This window comes from Mytilus trossulus, chromosome 7 (genome assembly GCF_036588685.1).
Source record: "Mytilus trossulus isolate FHL-02 chromosome 7, PNRI_Mtr1.1.1.hap1, whole genome shotgun sequence".
Lineage (NCBI taxonomy): Eukaryota > Metazoa > Mollusca > Bivalvia > Mytilida > Mytilidae > Mytilus > Mytilus trossulus.
The window spans coordinates 55,905,980-55,925,910 of NC_086379.1; the positions used below are offsets into that span (position 1 = coordinate 55,905,980).

Below are 19,931 nucleotides of genomic sequence, written 5' to 3' on the forward strand. Positions count from 1 at the left end.
TACCTGTTTTGGTACATTTGAAGTTCCGAACAACTTCTTTCTTAAATGTATTAAAGGTATGCTGATTTTTTTCAGTACAAGACACCATTTATTTGTTGCTTCGACATGTAATGATTGCCACTTTATTTAAAATTAAAACAGAAGAGGTGTGCCTGCTTGAAATGGAGGAATTTAACATAGAAAGCAATGGGACCATGAATTAGTGGTGTACTTCCTTAAAAGTAAGACAAGGAAAAACAAGCAGATTAGCAAGGTGACAAAACATGACAACCCTACTCCCATAATTAGCAAGGGAATTAAAAGATTTCAGCTCCATATGTAAATATTTCATTTGCTCTTCTAATTCACTATGGATATAGATAAAATTGCTAGGGTGAAACGAAACCAATATCCTCAAGATTTTTATCATTTTGCTTCAAAAAACTGTTATCTGAAGTTAATGAGAAAAATTCAATGAAACTTTTCAATATCAGCATTACATGTACATTCAAATAAAAAGAGATTTGATATGCTACAATTGTAAGAGTTATAATTGTAAAAAAAAATCAGAATGTTAGATTTGAATGACAGGAATAAATTACGGTAGATGATAATAAATGAAACCTTTTATGCAGGATGTTAACATAATTTTTTTTTTGCTTTTTTGTTAAGTGTTTTAAATTGTTTTACATTTGTGGTGACAGGACCTTCTATAGCTGCCTATACAATATATGTTTTGTTTACTGTTGAAGGCCAAACTATGACCTTTCACTGGGTAAATATTTGTCATTTTGACTCTGGTTGATAGTTGTCACTTTGGCTATCATACCACATCTCCTTATTTTTTTATGAAAAACATATACTCATCAAGAGAAAACATACCATTTTTCTTTGGACCCCTCCAAATAACTGCTTCTTCTGGACTTGATAACAAAAAGCCAACAGACATCACCGCTAAATTGTCTTCTACATACTGGAATGGAAATAACATGTTTTAAATCAATCTAATTAAAAGAATTCAGAATAAAATGAATGTATCTTCCAATGCAAATATGTATCTAGTGTTGTCACTATAACTGAAAATTATGACGAAAACTAAAAATGTTTCAACCTGTCACATTCTATATCTGTTTGTTCCAAGTACCGAGACCTGTAATTGACTGGTTGTCACTTTATGCTGTTTTTTACATTGTTTTGCATAGTTTCTTCTTGTGCTCTTAAACCACTTTCACAGGTTAGGGGCGGGTTGGTGCCTTTAAACATGTTTAACCTTGCCACTCTGTATCTGCCTGTTACATGTCTGAAGCCTATGTTTCAGTGGTGACAGAACAGAAATGAACAAGAATGTGTCAAAAGTACACAGATGCCCCACTCGCATTATCATTTTCCGTATTCAATGGACAGTGAAATTGGGTAAAAAAATTGTAAGGGTTCCGCGGAACCCAGTGTCTCGCCTATTTTTGCTGTAAATCGCAGGCTCAAAAACAATGAGGAAAAAAATCAAGAAAAATATTCCTCTTGTTACTATTTTATGATTGTAAGAAAATCTAAGTCCATTTAAAAGTAAATTACAGAAAAAACTGAGTAATCTTTTTACAAACTTTACTTCTGGATACAATCTTTTGATCATAAATAAGCTTCTGTCCATGTTTGGTACAAACCCAGGATAGTTTAATAAAGTTATTAAAATTTAACCAGATGCTCCGCAGGGCGTAGCTTTATACGACCGCAGAGGTTGAACCCTGAAAGGTTGGGGCAAGTATGGACACAACATTCAAGCTGGATTCCGCTCTAAATTTGGATTGTGATTAAATAGTTGACACAGCATAGGTTTCTGACACAGAATGAATGTATTCAAATGAACTTAAAATTTTTGTTTTCTCTTAGAGCAATTCACTATGCTGTTGAATATTAATCCTCTCAAAAAAATGTTTGAAGAAATTTTCTTTTTATTTATGAAATTTCAAATGAGAAAAATTAAACCCAATTTTTTATTCACATCCCCCTTTCCCTTCTTCCAAAACTAATTTCAATTAAAATATTCTAATGGAGTTTGCAACAATTACTACTCATTTAAATACATGATGTAAAAAAACGGCTTGTTATCACTGAATGGTAAAGATTATTTAAATTTATCAGTTGGTAGTAAAAAGTGAATATACATTGTATATTGTATATAACAAAGATTTAAGTTGATTCTGGACAAAGAAAGATAACTCCAATTAAAAAAAATTCTTGCAGATATTTCTTGCTTACTATACTGGACAAAGAAAGATAACTCTTAATTAAAAAAAAATTCCCTATTTCACAATATTGTGAAATTAGATATTTCTTGCCATTGCACAATACTGTGCAATTGAAAAGACTTGCTATTGCACAATACTTAATATAATAATTTTAGATCCTGATTTGGACCAACTTGAAAACTGGGCCCATAATCAAAAATCTAAGTACATGTTTAGATTCAGCATATCAAAGAGGCCCAAGAATTTAATTTTTGTTAAAATCAAACTTAGTTTAATTTTGGACCCTTTGCACTTTAATTTAGACCAATTTTAAAACAGGACCAAAAATTAAGAATCTACATACACAGTTAGATTTGGCATATCAAAGAACCCCAATTATTCAATTTTTGATGAAATCAAACAATGTTTAATTTTGGACCCCGATTTGGGCCTACTTGAAAACTGGGCCAATAATCAAAAATCTAATCACATTTTTAGATTCAGCATATCAAAGAACCCCAAAGTTTCAATTTTTGTTAAAATCAAACTAAGTTTAATTTTGGACCCTTTGGACCTTAATGTAGACCAATTTGAAAACGTGACCAAAAATTAAGAATCTACATACACAGTTAGATTCGGCATATTAAAGAACCCCAATTATTCAATTTTGATGAAATCAAACAAAGTTTAATTCTGGACCCTTTGGGCCCCTTTTTCCTTAACTGTTGGGACCAAAACTTCCAAAATCAATACCAACCTTCCTTTTATAGTCATAAACCTTGTGTTTAAATTTCATAGATTTCTATTTACTTATACTAACGCTATGGTGCGAAAACCAAGAAAAATGCTTATTTGGGTCCCTTTTTGGCCCCTAATTCCTTAACTGTTGGGACCGAAACTCCCAAAATCAATACCAACCTTCCTTTTGTGGTCATAAACATTGTGTTTAAATTTCATTGATTTCTATTTACTTTAACTAAAGTTATTGTGCGAAAACCAAGAATAATGCTTATTTGGGCCCTTTTTTGGCCCCTAATTCCTAAACTGTTGAAAATAAAACTCCCAAAATCAATCCCAACCTTTATTTTGTGGTTATAAACCTTGTGTCAAAATTTCATAGATTTTTATTAACTTAAACTAAAGTTATAGTGCGAAAACCAAGAAAATGCTTATTTGGGCCCTTTTTGGCCCCTAATTCCTAAAATGTTGGGACCAAAACTCCCAAAATCAATACCAGCCTTCCTTTTATGGTCATATACCTTGTGTTAAAATTTCATAGATTTCTATTCACTTTTACTAAAGTTAGAGTGTGAAAACTAAAAGTATTCGGACGACGACGACAACGACGACGCCAACGTGATAGCAATATACGACAAAATTTTTTTCAAAATTTGCGGTCGTATAAAAAACTTTATCCACAGAGTGAATGTAATGGTTCCCCGCAGAAAAAACTAAGTCCATTTAAAAGTAAAATATGGAAAAAATGGATTTATTTATTTACAAAATTTACTTCTGGATACTATCTTATGATCATAAACAAGCTTCTGTCCAAGTTTGGTACAAACACCCAGGATAGTTTAAGAAAGTTATTAAAATTCTAAAAACTTTAACCACAGAGTGAATGTTTTGTTTCCCCGCAGAAAAAAACTAAGTCCATTTATAGTAAAATACAGAAAAAATGGAATTTTATTTTTACAAAATTTACTTCTGAATACTATCTTATGATCATAAACAAGCTTCTGTCCAAGTTTGGTACAAACCCAGGATAGTTGGAGAAAGATATTAAAATTTAAAAAACTTTATCCACAGAGTGAATGTAATGGTTCCCCGCAGAAAAAACTAAGTCCATTTAAAAGTAAAATATGGAAAAAATGGATTTATTTATTTACAAAATTTACTTCTTGATACTATCTGATGATCATAAACAAGCTTCTGTCCAAGTTTGGTACAAACCCAGGATAGTTTAAGAAAGTTATTAAAATTCTAAAAACTTTAACCACAGAGTGAATGTTTTGTTTCCCCGCAGAAAAAAACTAAGTCCATTTATAGTAAAATACAGAAAAAATGGAATTTTATTTTTACAAAATTTACTTCTGGATACTATCTTATGATCATAAACAAGCTTCTGTCAAAGTTTGGTAGAAATCCAGTATAATTTAAGAAAGTTATTAAAATTTCAAAAACTTTAACCACAGAGTGAATATTTGTTGACGCCGCCGACGCCGCCGACGGAATGTAGGATCGCTTAGTCTCGCTTTTTCGACTAAAGTTGAAGGCTCGACAAAAATCTAATTTGGCCCTTAAAGTAAAAAGATCAACCAATGGGGAACATGTGTACTAGGTTTCAAGTTGATTGGACTTTAACTTCATCAAAAACTACCTTGACCAAAAACTTTAGCCTGAAACTCACACTTTTAATTTCTATGTTCAGTGGACCGTGAAAATGGGGTCAAAAGTCTAATTTTGTGTTAAAAAAAAGAAGGATCATATCATAAGGAACATGTGTTCTAAGTTTCAAGTTGATTGGACTTCAGCTTCATCAAAAACTACCTTGACCAAAAACTTTAACCTGAAACTCACACTTTTAATTTTTATGTGCTGTGGACCATGACAATGGGGTCAAAAGTCTAGTTTTGTTTTAAAATAAGAAAGATCATATCATAAGGAACATGTGTACTAAGTTTCAAGTTGATTGGACTTCAGCTTCATCAAAAATTACCTTAACCAAAAACTTTAACCTGAAGTGGGACGAACGGACGGACAGACAGACGGAAGAACAAACGAACGAACAGACGTACAGACCAGGAAATATAATGCCCCTCTACTATCGTAGGTGGGGCCTAAAAATTGAGGAATTTTTCATTGATGTGTGTTTTTTTGGTAATAAGCATTGTGTATAAGTTTCATAACATTTGGTTGAGGCAAACTAAAGTTAAGAACGCAAACCAAATTTAGAGGGTACAGATACATGGACTTACATCTGGACAAGGGTAGAACTTAATTCCCCATCAAGCATTGTCGGGGCATAAATGTCACATAGGTGTAAAATTTTATGTCTTTTACAAGTACCTGTGCAAGTTGGCTGAATTTAATCAAGCTGTTTCAGCTATTGGAAAGTGTAATTCTATCATAAACCTTACAATTGAAAATGTATATATTTCTTTAATTCTAGAATAATGTAAGGACTTTGGGTTCAGGTGAGCAATTCAAGACCTTAAAGCTGGATAAAAGTTCAATTACTTATCAATATGTCTCCAATATGCATAAGATTAAAATCTGTCTGAAGAGGTATAATCCTAGTAATAATTATAGTCAAATATTAGTTAACGACTACAAAATGTATATTAATTAATTTGTAACATTAACTCAATTCATTTCAAATGACTTTTTATTTTCATTTTTTATTTATCAGTGATTACATTGTATCAGCATACAATTATGAAGTCAAGCGCAAATAATTTAATTTCTGACAACAAATTAATAAGACATTTTAATAACATATAAACCCTATGAAAAATTAATTATACAATGCACTTGTTAGTTTGAATCAAGCTGCAAGTTTGACTATTGCCATGGAAAATAAAGTGCTGTTGGTAAAATATGCAGAACTGCAAGATTATGTAACAATCTTTCATAAATCTTTAATCAATTGCTCACAGCAAAGTCATGAGGAAAATTTAATTGACTAAACTTAAGTATGAAGTTGATATTTCCATTTCTTTATATTTATACCGATAACGTATCTAGCGAGGGAGAAAATACACCAAATATTTGAAATGTATAAATCTAATTTTCAACAGAAATGTCCAAATTAACATAGGTATTTCAATGTTACATTTCTTATGAATAGAAATGTGTAAAAAGAAAGCATTTCAATTTTATCTGTAGAGTAACTTTTACAAAGGTTTTCAATTTAAAACATCTTAATTATTAAAGGGGTGTGCCTTAGTCAAAAATCAATAGCTTATCTAGCATAAACTACAAATGTTTGAATATTAATTATATTTTAAAGGATTCATTTAATGTAAAAGGAAAACTGTGTAGACACATACCATGAGGTATTTAAAACATGACATGTAGATAGGAATAATATAAACCATAGGTATTGTGACCAAAAGTAACAAATATTAAACCCTTGTACCTGTAACAGTTATTGTGAGTTAGGTACATCTGATCAGCATACCTGTTCTGGGATTGTTTAATAAAATAAATGACATCCAACCTGACAACTTATAGAACTATTGTCATGATAACTTTTTGCAAAAATTTAAAATATACACTAACAGTAATTAAACCTGTATACAAGTTAACTCATAGGGACCAAAGGAAATAGGTCTAATAAGAGAGTCGACCTTGTAATTAACATTCAAAATGCATTGTTATTGCTATAAGGCCTAGAAGACCAAAGAAACTGTAGAAATACCAAATTAGTAAATTACATAATATTATCCAAGAGTGTGACGAAATATCTTTTTCATTTGACTCTATGAGATGGAGTGTATGTGTACAAAAAATAATTTTCCTACATCAACAGATGTTTTGACTGCATTTAAGAGCCCTTACAAGGCAGTTTTCCATATAGTTCATATTTACAAGGGGTATAACTCTTTTAAAAATTTCATCCGCACTGGTTTATATGAAGCTGTCAGAGTCATTGCTGATATAAACCTCTGTTAAAAGATGTAAAAATTGAATTGAACATCGAGAGCACATTCAGGACCAGATGGACAGACACAGATATTTAGATGTCACCCACAAATCCACAATACATCATGCGAGGTACAATCAGATATCAAATTTCAGTTATTATTCAGCCCCATTCAGCCCTTTATATAGCACCTTGTCCTTTATAATGATAACTTACAATAGGAGACCATCCTGATCCACTCTGATGAACCTACAAATAAAACAAGTTTATATTATTATGATTAAAATTTATTCTGGTATTGAAAAAACAGCAACCACACTTCACTCAACAACATGTAAATAAAAACAAATTCACTTCCATGCAATTAATTTATATGAATGTTAATTGAAAAAAAAACATTGTCTAAAATCTCCTTCAAAATCATTAACAAAAAGGAAAAAAATCAATGCATTGTTACTAAGAAACAAAATAACTTGCATCAGATTGAAGGTTTTAAAAAATAATCAAAAACTATACAGATGATTTTTTTTTACAATTTCATCAGTGTTATAAGGTGGAGAGTGATGAGGGGAGGCACACTTTTATCCCTCTGTGTATATATTTGTTAACTGATCTTATTTTTAGATTTTTAAATTTATTTGTTCAGTCTATTGTCTGATGATATTTCACACAAAGTATTTACACCATCTTTTGTAACTTCCAAGTTTTGTGTTATAGACAATATGTAAAAAAAAATTGTAACAGTTACACACTTTATAGAATATTGGCCTATATAACATACCTTTAAAATTCAAGTGTTTTATTATGGTATGTATGTTTGTATACTATTCTTCAAACAGATGATCTAGTTATCCCACAATGTGAATTGACATTGTCTGATTGACAGGTATGACATCTATGGGTATTCAATAAAAGGTTATGTTTGGATCTCCTATGATTTAATACTAGGGTTGCCACAAAAAATCTCAAAATTCATTAAGAATGGAATTTGAATTTGTTGAAAAAAGTTGTATATAACCTCTTCAAAATACTTCAGATTAGTTCACAATGTTAGGGGTAAAACGAATTCAAAGAGAAATTTTTAGTGATATATACCTTGTAATAATGATTTATCATTGCATGTTGACTTGACATTTAGGTTCCATAAAATCATTTAATACTAAACAACATGCCCAGGTCATAATATAATACTCTTGCTTCCATGTTTATATAGATTTTCCTTCTAAATATATATATGACTAGGTCTATGTTTTGCTATTGAGAGCCCCAATTGTTATTCAACTACTGAAATAAATATGGGGTGTGTGATGCCATTCCTAAATGGAGATTTTCTTAAAGTTTCATTGAAATCCAGACGTAAGTTAAGGAAAAGTTGCAGATGCAAAGTACAGACAGATGAAATGACAAAATAACAAAGAAAAGACACAGTGATCTGTATTCCCCCACATTAATATGTCAGAGAAAGTTTAATGCATACTGAATTATTTCTAAAGTTAAACAAACTAGATTGATAAATCCTATTTGATCTTTCTGTCTTTTATGTAATATTTAAGTCTAATAAACTTAATTTAACTTCTAAGAAAGCTTAAATCAATATTTTACAGGAAGCAGGTAGAAATATCCCTCCTACATGTAAATGTCAACATGGTGTTTCCTTAAAGTCATCTTTAACATTCTATAAGGCATACAATGATGTATGACCAGTTGAAATATGCAATACCCTGTAAATAATAAATTTATAATATTCATTCAAACATTTTCCCTAAAACATATTTCATGTACTATTGGAATCAACTATAAATCATTTTCATTTTTAGGTTTTGCTTCATATTTTTTTCATTTGATTTTGCCTTACATGCATCTATTCTAGCTCCAATCTTGTCCAAATCCCTACACAAGGAAACTGTGCACCCTATAAGAAAATTATAAGGTATTGATGAAAACCCATACAACACATTCTTACCTGCTCTCCTGCAACACCTAGTATTCTAGGAATGGATGGACCACATATATCTTACCTGTTCTCCTTCAACACCAAGTATTCTAGGAATGGATGGACCACATATATCTTACCTGTTCTCCTTCAACACCAAGTATTGTAGGAATGGATGGACCACATATATCTTACCTGCTCTCCTTCAACACCAAGTATTCTAGGAATGGATGGACCACATATATCTTACCTGTTCTCCTTCCACACCAAGTATTCTAGGAATGGATGGACCACATATATCTTACCTGTTCTCCATCAACACCAAGCATTCTAGGAATGGATGGACCACATATATCTTACCTGTTCTCCTTCAACACAAAGTATTCTAGGAATGGATGGACCACATATATCCTACCTGCTCTCCTTCAACACCAAGTATTCTAGCAATGGATGGACCACATATATCTTACCTGCTCTCCTTCAACACCAAGTATTCTAGGAATGGATGGACCACATACATCTTACCTGTTCTCCTTCAACACCAAGTATTCTAGGAATGGATGGACCACATATATCTTACCTGCTCTCCTTCAACACCAAGTATTCTAGGAATGTATGGACCACATATATCTTACCTGTTCTCCTTCCACACCAAGTATTATAGGAATGGATGGACCACATATATCTTACCTGCTCTCCTTCCACACCAAGTATTCTAGGAATGGATGGACCACATATATCTTACCTGTTCTCCTTCCACACCAAGTATTCTAGGAATGGATGGACCACATATATCTTACCTGTTCTCCTTCCACACCAAGTATTCTAGGAATGGATGGACCACATATATCTTACCTGTTCTCCTTCCACACCAAGTATTCTAGGAATGGATGGACCACATATATCTTACCTGCTCTCCTTCAACACCTAGTATTATAGGAATGGATGGACCACATATATCTTACCTGCTCTCCTTCAACACCTAGTATTCTAGGAATGGATGGAACACAAATATCTTACCTGTTCTCCTTCAACATCAAGTATTCTAGGAATGGATGTACCACATATGTCTTACCTGCTCTCCTTCAACACCTAGTATTCTAGGAATGGATGGACCACATATATCTTACCTGTTCTCCTTCAACACCAAGTATTCTAGGAATGGATGGACCACATATATCTTACCTGCTCTCCTTCAACACCAAGTATTCTAGGAATGGATGGACCACATATATCTTACCTGCTCTCCTTCAACACCAAGTATTCTAGGAATGGATGGACCACATATATCAACATCTAAGACACCAATCTAAAACGACAATAATAAATGTATTTTTAATACAATGCATTCAAAATTTTGCTTATTAGAAATATGGTAAAATTTAAATTCTGTCAGAAGATGCAATCAGGTAATATACAATCATTGACTAATTGTTAATCACAGTATAACATCATCATGAAGACATGAACATGCATGAAATAATTGCCACTGGACATAAGCAAGCAACAATCAATTGAAGGATGAGCAAATTGGAAACAAAAACAGAAATAAATTGTGTGCAAATGTGGTTGATACAAGCATGTTGTTCCCATTTGCTCCAGGTGACAATTAAGCCCTTTTATTTGACTCATACCTCGTCTAATGTCTACACAGAGAACTGTATAATTCAAATACACATTTTCTGAACATTTCATAGTTCCTTTTCATTGGACAAAAATGCTTGGATTTATTTTGCATGGTAAGAAATGACTATATAAACAAATAGCACAAGGACTTAAACGTTTTCTCAAACATCATGTGCATGACTTTGTGTTTTTGTCAGGTTGTCTATGTTGTGTTGTTCTGTGTAATAAAACACTTGTTGGTTGGTTATAAGGGTAAAAGAAAGTGTGTTTACTGCTATTGCCATTGACTGCCATCCAAGCAAAAATTGCTATTTCTCTCAAAACCAGTCAATACACAATGGCAGATCCAGAAATTTTCATAAGTGGGGGCCCACTGACTGACCTAAGAGGGGGCCCACTCCAGTCACGCTTAAGTGATTCCCTATATAAGCAACCAAAATTTTTCCCAAAAAGGCGGTGTCCAGGCCCCCTGCCCCCCCCCCCCCCTAAATCCTAAATCTGCCTCTGATACAGATACTGTATATAGAATGTTAAACTTGAAAGAGGAAGAAAATAGAATACTTCCACCATTGAAAGGAAAGTTAACAATATGAGAAACTGATCTGAGTGATTGCTATATATATACTACTAATTTCTGTTCACAAGGTTAAGTTTGTATATGGCATCATATTAACAGCAAATCAATGTACACATTGGCCATAGAGTATTTAAAACAACTTAATTTTTCCTTCTCTCTGCTAATACCTAAATATCAAGATTTTATGTGTGGCAAACCTTACTAAATATAGACAGGAATCTGATGTACAGTAGTTGTTGTTTGTTTATGTATAAATTTATACATGTTTCTCAGTTTTTATATAGATTAGACCGTTGTTTTTTTCCGTTTGAATGGTTTTACACTAGTTATTTTTGGGCCCTGTATAGCCTGTTGTTCAGTGTGAGCCATGGCTCCGTGTTGAAGGCCTTACATACATTGACCTATAATGGTTTACTTTTATAAATTTTTATTTGGATGGAGAGTTGTCTCATTGGCACTCACACCACATCTTCCTATATCTATGGATTATAAGTGGAGTATTTATTGAAGTAATATTCAACCTGTGTCTACTTTAGAGTAACCATGGCTATCACTGCACCTTCATGCAACTACATGTATAAACTTTCATTAAATCACCCCTTAGTTATGTTAATGACAATTACATTGTAAACATATTGCAGGACAACTATTTAAAAGCTATAAAAAAGTATGACCAATTGTGAGAACCTTGTTTGAATAGCAGATAAAGGAAACTATAAAAAAATTATTTTTACCTCGGTGAACAATTTACAATATGTTGAATGCATTTATTATTTGTATATGTGTTTATATCTACTTAGTGTTCTGGAACTGATCATCAAACTTGTTTAAAAGGCCATTTACATATCAATATGGACTAACATTTATGGATTTGAAATACTGTCAACATATTCATCAAATACAGTTTGAAGAAATTAAATCAATATTTTTGCATTAAATATGGAATACCATAATTATATTAAACTTACTCCTACATGATTTAAAATAAAAGCTATTAACATTTTAATGGACTCCATATACTGGATCCAGAGGGTCTCACACAGAATAAAAGCTATTAATATTTTAATGGACTCCATATACTGGATCCAAAGGGTCTAACACAGAATTAAAGATGTCAACATTTTAATGGACTCCATATACTGGATCCAGAGGGTCTAACACAGAATAAAAGCTATTAACATTTTAATGGACTCCATTTACTGGATCCAAAGGGTCTAACACAGAATAAAAGTTATTAACATTTTAATGGACTCTATATACTGGATCCAGAGGGTATACCGCTGAAATGATTTTAAAATTATCAAAGTTTATATGAAGGCGAAATGTGTGTAGTTCAAAATTGTCCAGTATGAGCTTGGTAGAGAGGTGACTTGATAAATGTCACCTGCTTTATTTCCATTTGTGATTTGTTTAACTTTTATATCAATTACCTTTCACAGATTTGTCAAATGATTTAACGCTTTACATTATTTTTTCATTTTTTTTTCTTGTTGGAGGAGGGGAATAAGGGATACTGGGTAAATCAATTGATCAAAATAAATCGGGAATTTGTCCATGGGGACCACAGATGATGGCCTTCTTGCAACCATATAAAGTTATAAAGGGTCATCCCTGATGAACGATTAAAGGGATGCTGACCTTATTTTTACATGATCTGAGTTTTGGGGTAATTAGTATTGGGTAGTTTTATAACATTTGGTTGAGGCAAACTGAAGTTATAGAAGAGAAATTGGTGACACCAACAAAACTTGATCTGTATTTTGTGGTAATAAGCATTGTGTATAAGTTTCAGAAAATTTGGTTGATAGCCCTGATACAAATTAAAAATATGAAGCAAGAAAAAAGAATGACCTAATTTATGTCAAAACATTCAACTAAAAACAAATATGACAGACAGCACCCATGACAACCAGTCAATTACAGGCTCCTGGCTAGAAATAGGCATGGAGTTCAACATGTTTGTGAGAGCTCAAATATCCCCCTTTACTTAGTAATGTATAATATTATGAATCCAATCAGGCAATTATATAGTAGTTGTAAATTATATATCATTGTTTCTCTAATTTTTGTGCTATTTTCACATTTCCTGATCGGTGTGAGAAAAATATTTCTCCTCACTAGTGAAAAATCTATTCTCGGCAAATGATGAGTTGAAATTTGATTATGACGTCAAAATGTTTTGTTTTCTTCTCAATTTTCCTATTGTGACGTCATGAAAAAAGGCGACCTTGCCTGATGAGGTCGCATGTAAAGAGCACAATTTTCTGAAAATCTTTTTTTGAAAAAAACCTGATTAACCGCATTAGAGAAACAGATTCCGACACTATAACTCGTGTATTACAATATTTCTCCTCTCTCGACAGTTAAATTTTATTAATTAAAGGGCTCGGCAAGCCTCGCGCTTTAAATAATAAAATTTAACTGTCTCGAGTGGAGAAATATCGTAATACACTTGTTGCAGTGTAAGAATCTATATATGTATTGACCACAGTAAATCCATCTTGGTAGGATGTCAGGGGTCACAGAAAGTTACAACAAGCATGATAAACACTAGAGGCATATATTCCAATTATAACAAACATTATTACAATCAGGTCTAACTAAATACTGTAAATCCAGATCTATTGCAATGATTTTGGTATTGAGAAAAATGCAACAGCGTTATAATTGCAATAATTTAATTGATTTTTTTTTAAATGAACTAAACCAAATGTCCTAAGTCAGGAATCTGATGTACAGTAGTTGTCGTTTGTTTATGTAATATATACGTGTTTCTCGTTTCTCGTTTTGTTTATATAGATTAGACCGTTGGTTTTCCCGTTTGAATGGTTTTACACTAGTAATTTTGGGGCCCTTTATAGCTTGTTGTTCGGTGTGAGCCAAGGCTCCGTGTTGAAGGCCGTACTTTAACCTATAATGGTTTACTTTTTAAATTGTTATTTGGATGGAGAGTTGTCTCATTGGCACTCACACCACATCTTCCTATATCTATAAACAGGACTTTTCTCAATATCACAATATGAAAATCTCAATTTACTCTAAATTGACAGAATCACAATAATAAATGCACACAATACTTTCTGAATTGACAGTAATCAATTACAATTTTTCATTTCTTTTTCTTCTTCTTTTGGTTATTATGGCCATCTTATGTGGCTGACATATACAACTAGTATTTCAGCAGAGCTCAGTTGAGACTTCTTTACTAATAACTGGTTTCAATACACTTTTATCATTGCACCATACATATATTTAATCTATTGTACTACCGTGTTGTGTTTATAAAAGACAGCAGTCATGTTTATTGAAAAATTCTAAAAACTAGACAAGTACAAATATAGAGATGGCAATTTTCCTAGTGATATCATTCTTCAAGAAGGTGGTCAATTAACAGAATGGAATAGACTAAGAGGTCATTTCAAAATTAATATATATTGATAAATAGGGTTCAAAGTTGCTTTGTGTAGACATCAAATAAATCTAAGTCTTTTATTTCACATCTGTTTACCACAATCCGTTATCACTTTGATCAGCAACACCTATCAATCTACCATACCTTTAATTAACCAACAGGTAATACAATTTGTGTTAAAATCATGTTTAAATAGGTCGTTATCAAATAATATCAATTGGCTATTACAACATCAGGTAGAAAAACAATAACCAAAAAAAAAAGGAACAATTTAAACTGATAACATATACATGTACATGTATTATATATTTATTTGTTATTTCAATCTCCATAATATTTAATATTACAAAAGAGAATGGTCAACAACGATTGTAGATAATACAGTAGATTAGGTGCTGTAGACTGACACATGACCTTATGAAGTATTGTAGCTAATACAGTAGATTATGTGTTGGATACTGTCACATGACCTTAAGAAGTAAGGATTAATGTAATATTCAACAAACGATAAATATAGATCAATAAATTCTCATATATAATGTTGGCCAACCCTGGTATGACAAAATTTTCAGATAAGTTTGGCAGTAAAAGGACTGGATTAAGTTTATTTTGAAATGACAATTTCACTTGAAAAGCTTAACAACACAGAATCAGTGTGGGTCAAAGTTACTATACAACAATCATTCATCAATTTCATTAATCTTCCAACATTAAAATTATACAGCCAACTAGAATTATAACAAAATTTTGCAACAGTACGAATTCAAATAATTTGCAAGAATTGAAAATTATGAACATTTCATAAATATATTTTCATAACACCAGAGGCCCAAGGAGTTTAGTATGATAACCTAGCTAAAGAATACCTTCATACTTCATAGACAAGTCTAGACATAACTTTTTTGGTTACATCATTCCTAAAAATCAGATATGATTTTGATAAAAATGCAAAATGAATAGATTTCTGGACTTTGCTACATTTCAAATGAATTGCATGATTGAAGTCCCTGCTGTCAAGACAATTCAGCTGGTGAAGTTCCCAAAATGTATGGAGGGTCAAAACTGTATTTATCTCTGTGGGCTCTATGGGCCCTGCTGTAAATAATGTGCATTAACAAATTTGTAACTTTACCATAGGACATGGGTTTGTCAACTGAAACCAAAGTTTTTGACCTTAACCTTTGACCTAGGAAGTCTTAGATAAATTTTATCACACCCTTTGGTGTTGGTTTATATACATGTCAAGTATAAACTTTCAAATGATACAGTTCTCAAGATATAGAGCAAACACGATCTTAACCATAGGACATAGGGTTGTCAACTGAAACCAAAGTTTTTGACCTTAACCTTTGACCTAGGAAGTCTTAGATAAATTTTGTCACATCCTTTGGTGTTGGTTTATATATATACATGTCAAGTATAAACTTTCAAATGATACAGTTCTCAAGATATAGAGCAAACACGATCTTTACCATAGGACATGGGGTTGTCAACTGAAACCTAAGCTTCAGACCTAGAACTTAGACCTAGGAAGTCATACATAAATTATGACACACCCTTTGATATTGGTTTTTATACATGTCAAGTATAAACTTTGAAATCATGAGGGTTCATAAGATATAGAGTGGACATAATCTTTACCATAGGACATGGGGTTGTCAACTGAAACCTAAGTTTTCTACCTTGACCTTTGACCTATGATGTTGAACATACATTATGACACCCTCTGGTTTTTGTTAATATACATAAAAACTTTGAAATCATTATGGTCCTCTAGATATAGAGTTGACACAATTTGTTACAAACTGACGGACAGACTGTCATAATAGGGTGCTGCCATTCCGTGGGGCCCAAATGATTTTATGCAGGAGAAAATTGCCATTAACCAAATTATGTAATTATCCAGTATGCAATTAAGTGGAGGCAACTGTATTATGTTGTAAAGGTATTCAACAACCAGTAACCATAAGTGACAGCTTTTACATAATTAATATAAAAAAATAATTATAATTACTCATAATCTCATCATAACATGTTACCTTTACGTTAATTTTAACACCTTTAGCATGAATTAAGGATGAAAGTCTCTCTAATTAATTACAGTAATTTAAAAAAAAACAGAAAATCTGCCTAATATCATTTATTATCAAATGTCCCTAATTAAGATAATAATGCATAATTTGCTGGGACATGTAAAATACTTTCAAACTATGTAAAACCCTCTCTTTGTTAAAAGAATCAGTTTCCTAAAAAGAGGATAAAATAAGAATCAAATTCAAAATTGGTCTGGAGACTTTCTTTCTGTGTTGTGCATGTTTGTGTTTCTGACTCTCCTTCTAATGTTAATTTCTCCACAGCACAAATTTCTACATCTACCTATGATTTTAACACACATCTTAACATAATTGAACTTTATGTGTTTAGTTCTATTTCAAATATAAGTTAAAATGCAAAAAAATCTTCATCATACTCATTCATATTAAATTTCAGAAAATTGATCATTATGTTTGACTGGTAACTGGTACCTTATTATCTTTAATATTACAATTGATCTGATTTCTCAGCTACCCCATGTAGGTCTATTATTTAGAAGATTACTTTCGAAATAATTCACCTATCAAAAAATCTTTAAAATGTCAAAATTCTCATTGAAAACAAACTGAAAGTAGAAAGGCTTAACAATGACAGTTTGATTAAAGATTTAAATAATTAAAAAAAATCAATTCAGCCGAACCATAAAAATGTACAAAGGGGATTAATGAGAAACTTTCAGAGTTACCAAAACTAAAGGCCATAAACCGTTCAAAGTTCGTGAATAATAAAAAGATTGTACTGAGTGTAATTGTTTTCTGCTAAAAAATTTATGTGTTGGGTATTGCCACCTGAGATAAATAAAGGTCTAATCAATAAGATAAAGGTGCGCTAACCATGTTACTTATACATTAATTAGATATTAATCAGGTCTTTATGATCAGAATTATTGATATAAGTATCATGCAAGTGCAATAAATTCACACATAAAAAATTCATAAAAAACTGAAATGAAATAAAATCAATAAACTTATACTTTAACAGGTGTTTAAGCTTCTAAGGATATATAAGTGGGTCTGATCCCAGATCCCGCTTTTTGTTATGGGAGAATGCCATATATATCCCGCATCACATTGCCATAACAGCACATGTAATTTTCTGTGTCCCGCTGTACTTAGTTTCCTGTTTACAGGCTTCATTATTGGACTTTCACATGTCACATTTATAAAAATAAGCCAATCGCGTGTCAAGCTTAGACCCCAATGAGGCCCACTTTATAGACATAGTCCCATTACAGTAATTCTGAATTAATTTTGCTCATTGTTTGTCATCTTCTCTAAGTTTGCTACTTTATGTCAGAAATTTCATCTGCCCAAAACATCCCATTTGTTAATGTAAGAATCTTAAGTGAAATAGGGCCAGTTGAGTATCAGTATCAGGAGTTTTGCCTCACATGTGTTAAATTATCAAATTGAAATATCAACTCAGATGATGGCACATTTTAAGTAAAATCATAGGAGGATCCAGGAGGCCCCTGGGCCCCCCCCCCCCCTTTGTGGAAAAAATTTGGTTGATTATATAGGGAATCACTGAAGCATGACTGGAGCAAGCCCCCCTTAGGTCAGTCAGAGGCCCCCCCCCCTTAGGGAAAGTTCTGGATCCGCCACTGAAAATAACACTCTTTTCCGAGGTTTTTAAGTAATACAGTTCATTGTACATTGTGTTTTTAAAATTGGGATAATAATTTAGGATTGTTGTTTGTCTGTTTTTAATAAAAAAAAAATTAATCTGGTTTTATTTTGTTGCTAGGAATAGGCCATGGTAGGAAATCTGGAATCCTTCCATTTTTGTAAGATTCAAAGACAGACCTTCAAACTTAAAATCAGAAACATTCTTTATGTTTAAAGAAACCTATGAGACAACAAATGAACGTAAGGGTCATCAGTTTCAAAAACAATTTTAAACCAAATATGTCATACATGTACCTGACTTTTCAATACGCTTTAACAGTAACTAAAATGACATAAATTTCAACTGCTTTGAGCAGAATATTACTGATAAAACTACAAGTACTTTAAAATAAATAGTAAATTTTCTTCAACACTGTCTGCATTAACCAAACAATTTTTATGACTGTATGAATAATGAGCATTTAACCGTTTTGTTTAAATCAATATTTTGGCTGATCAAACCTTAGTAAAACAGAAACAAATAGTCTAATCTATGAATTATAATCATTTTTTAATTTCACAGTTAATGCACTGTTAGATGGAAACAACATAACAATGTGATATAACTTGTTTCAGATCAATTATTGAAGGTTTCGCTTTTAAAGTCATCAATGGAAGTAAATGAGAAATACATTAACTGTCATATGAATATTACCATACTTAGTACTAAGTATAAAGTACCGGTACATGTATTCCCAGACATGACAAGAAAATAATTAACCGACAAATGTATGCTCACACCAAATAAACCTCACTTTAATACTTAATTTCAGTAATGTTAAGGTTTTTGGATAATGGAAAATGTCTATTATAATATAGTTTGGACTCAGTAAATAGCTCATTACTGCAAAGAACTTATCATCTGAAATTGTGGAGAGAATTTCTGAAATCACAAAATGTATAACAAAGTTAGTACAACATGGTTCGAATAAAGTTGTTTATCATAAAAATTGTCCAGTAAAATTCTACTGACTTTCATTTTCACTTGGCTTATTATAAGAGCTGAGCACCACACCACAAAAACAATAAGTTAGCTATCGTCAGTCATGTCTGTTGTTCTTAAAAATAATACCACATAGTGGATCCAGCCATTTTAAAAAAGGGGGTTCCCAACCCAGGACAAAAGGGGGGGAATAGTTCCAACTATATGTCCTCATTCAAATGCATTCATCAGACAAAAAAGGGGGTTCCCCCCCCCCCCCCTCCTCCCCCCCAAACCCTCCTTGGATCCGCCAATGTATAATATGGTAATATTGCAAATGAGACAACTATCCAACAGTGTTATATGGGCAATTGGATGACTTGAACTTCAATTTTATCAAACATTTTACTGTGGATTCATTTGAATATTTGATTAAGAAGTTTTTTAAAGTTTTCCTTCAAGCCTATTTCTCTCTTATATTTTTAGTAGAGCTGCTATCAAATACTTTTTTAAATAGCATCAACTTTATTGAACAACATAATCTTATTTAGTGGAATAAATATTATAATGTACTTCCTGTTGGAATGTACCAGGGAAGGCACAAGGACATTGCTTAAATATTGTCTTTTTTCTAGCTCTAAATTCAATTTGCAACATTAAAATCCAAGATTAATGTCTGCAAAACTTCAAATTAATACATTGCAGAACTTTATCTCTTAATTCTGCTTAAATCTTCTGAAATCTTGAAATCAATATAATTAAAACCTTAATTGTTTAAAATTAACACCCTCAAGATAAGCAAGGATTATTAACATTAAACAAATTTGCACATAATTTAATCATATAAC

General features: G+C 32.0%; 1 protein-coding gene across 1 annotated transcript in view; it reads right to left on the reverse strand.

Annotated features, from left to right (window-relative positions):
• LOC134725348 (cytosolic Fe-S cluster assembly factor nubp1-A-like) overlaps positions 1-19,931 on the reverse strand; it is a 30,911-nt gene that overhangs the window by 5,934 nt on the left and 5,046 nt on the right. Inside the window, exons 4-6 of the mRNA XM_063589083.1 lie at positions 10,026-10,094; positions 7,069-7,101; positions 862-952 (exon numbers count right to left, since the gene is read on the reverse strand). Of these exons, the coding sequence (XP_063445153.1) occupies positions 862-952; positions 7,069-7,101; positions 10,026-10,094 (193 nt within the window). The remainder of the gene's footprint in view (positions 1-861; positions 953-7,068; positions 7,102-10,025; positions 10,095-19,931) is intronic.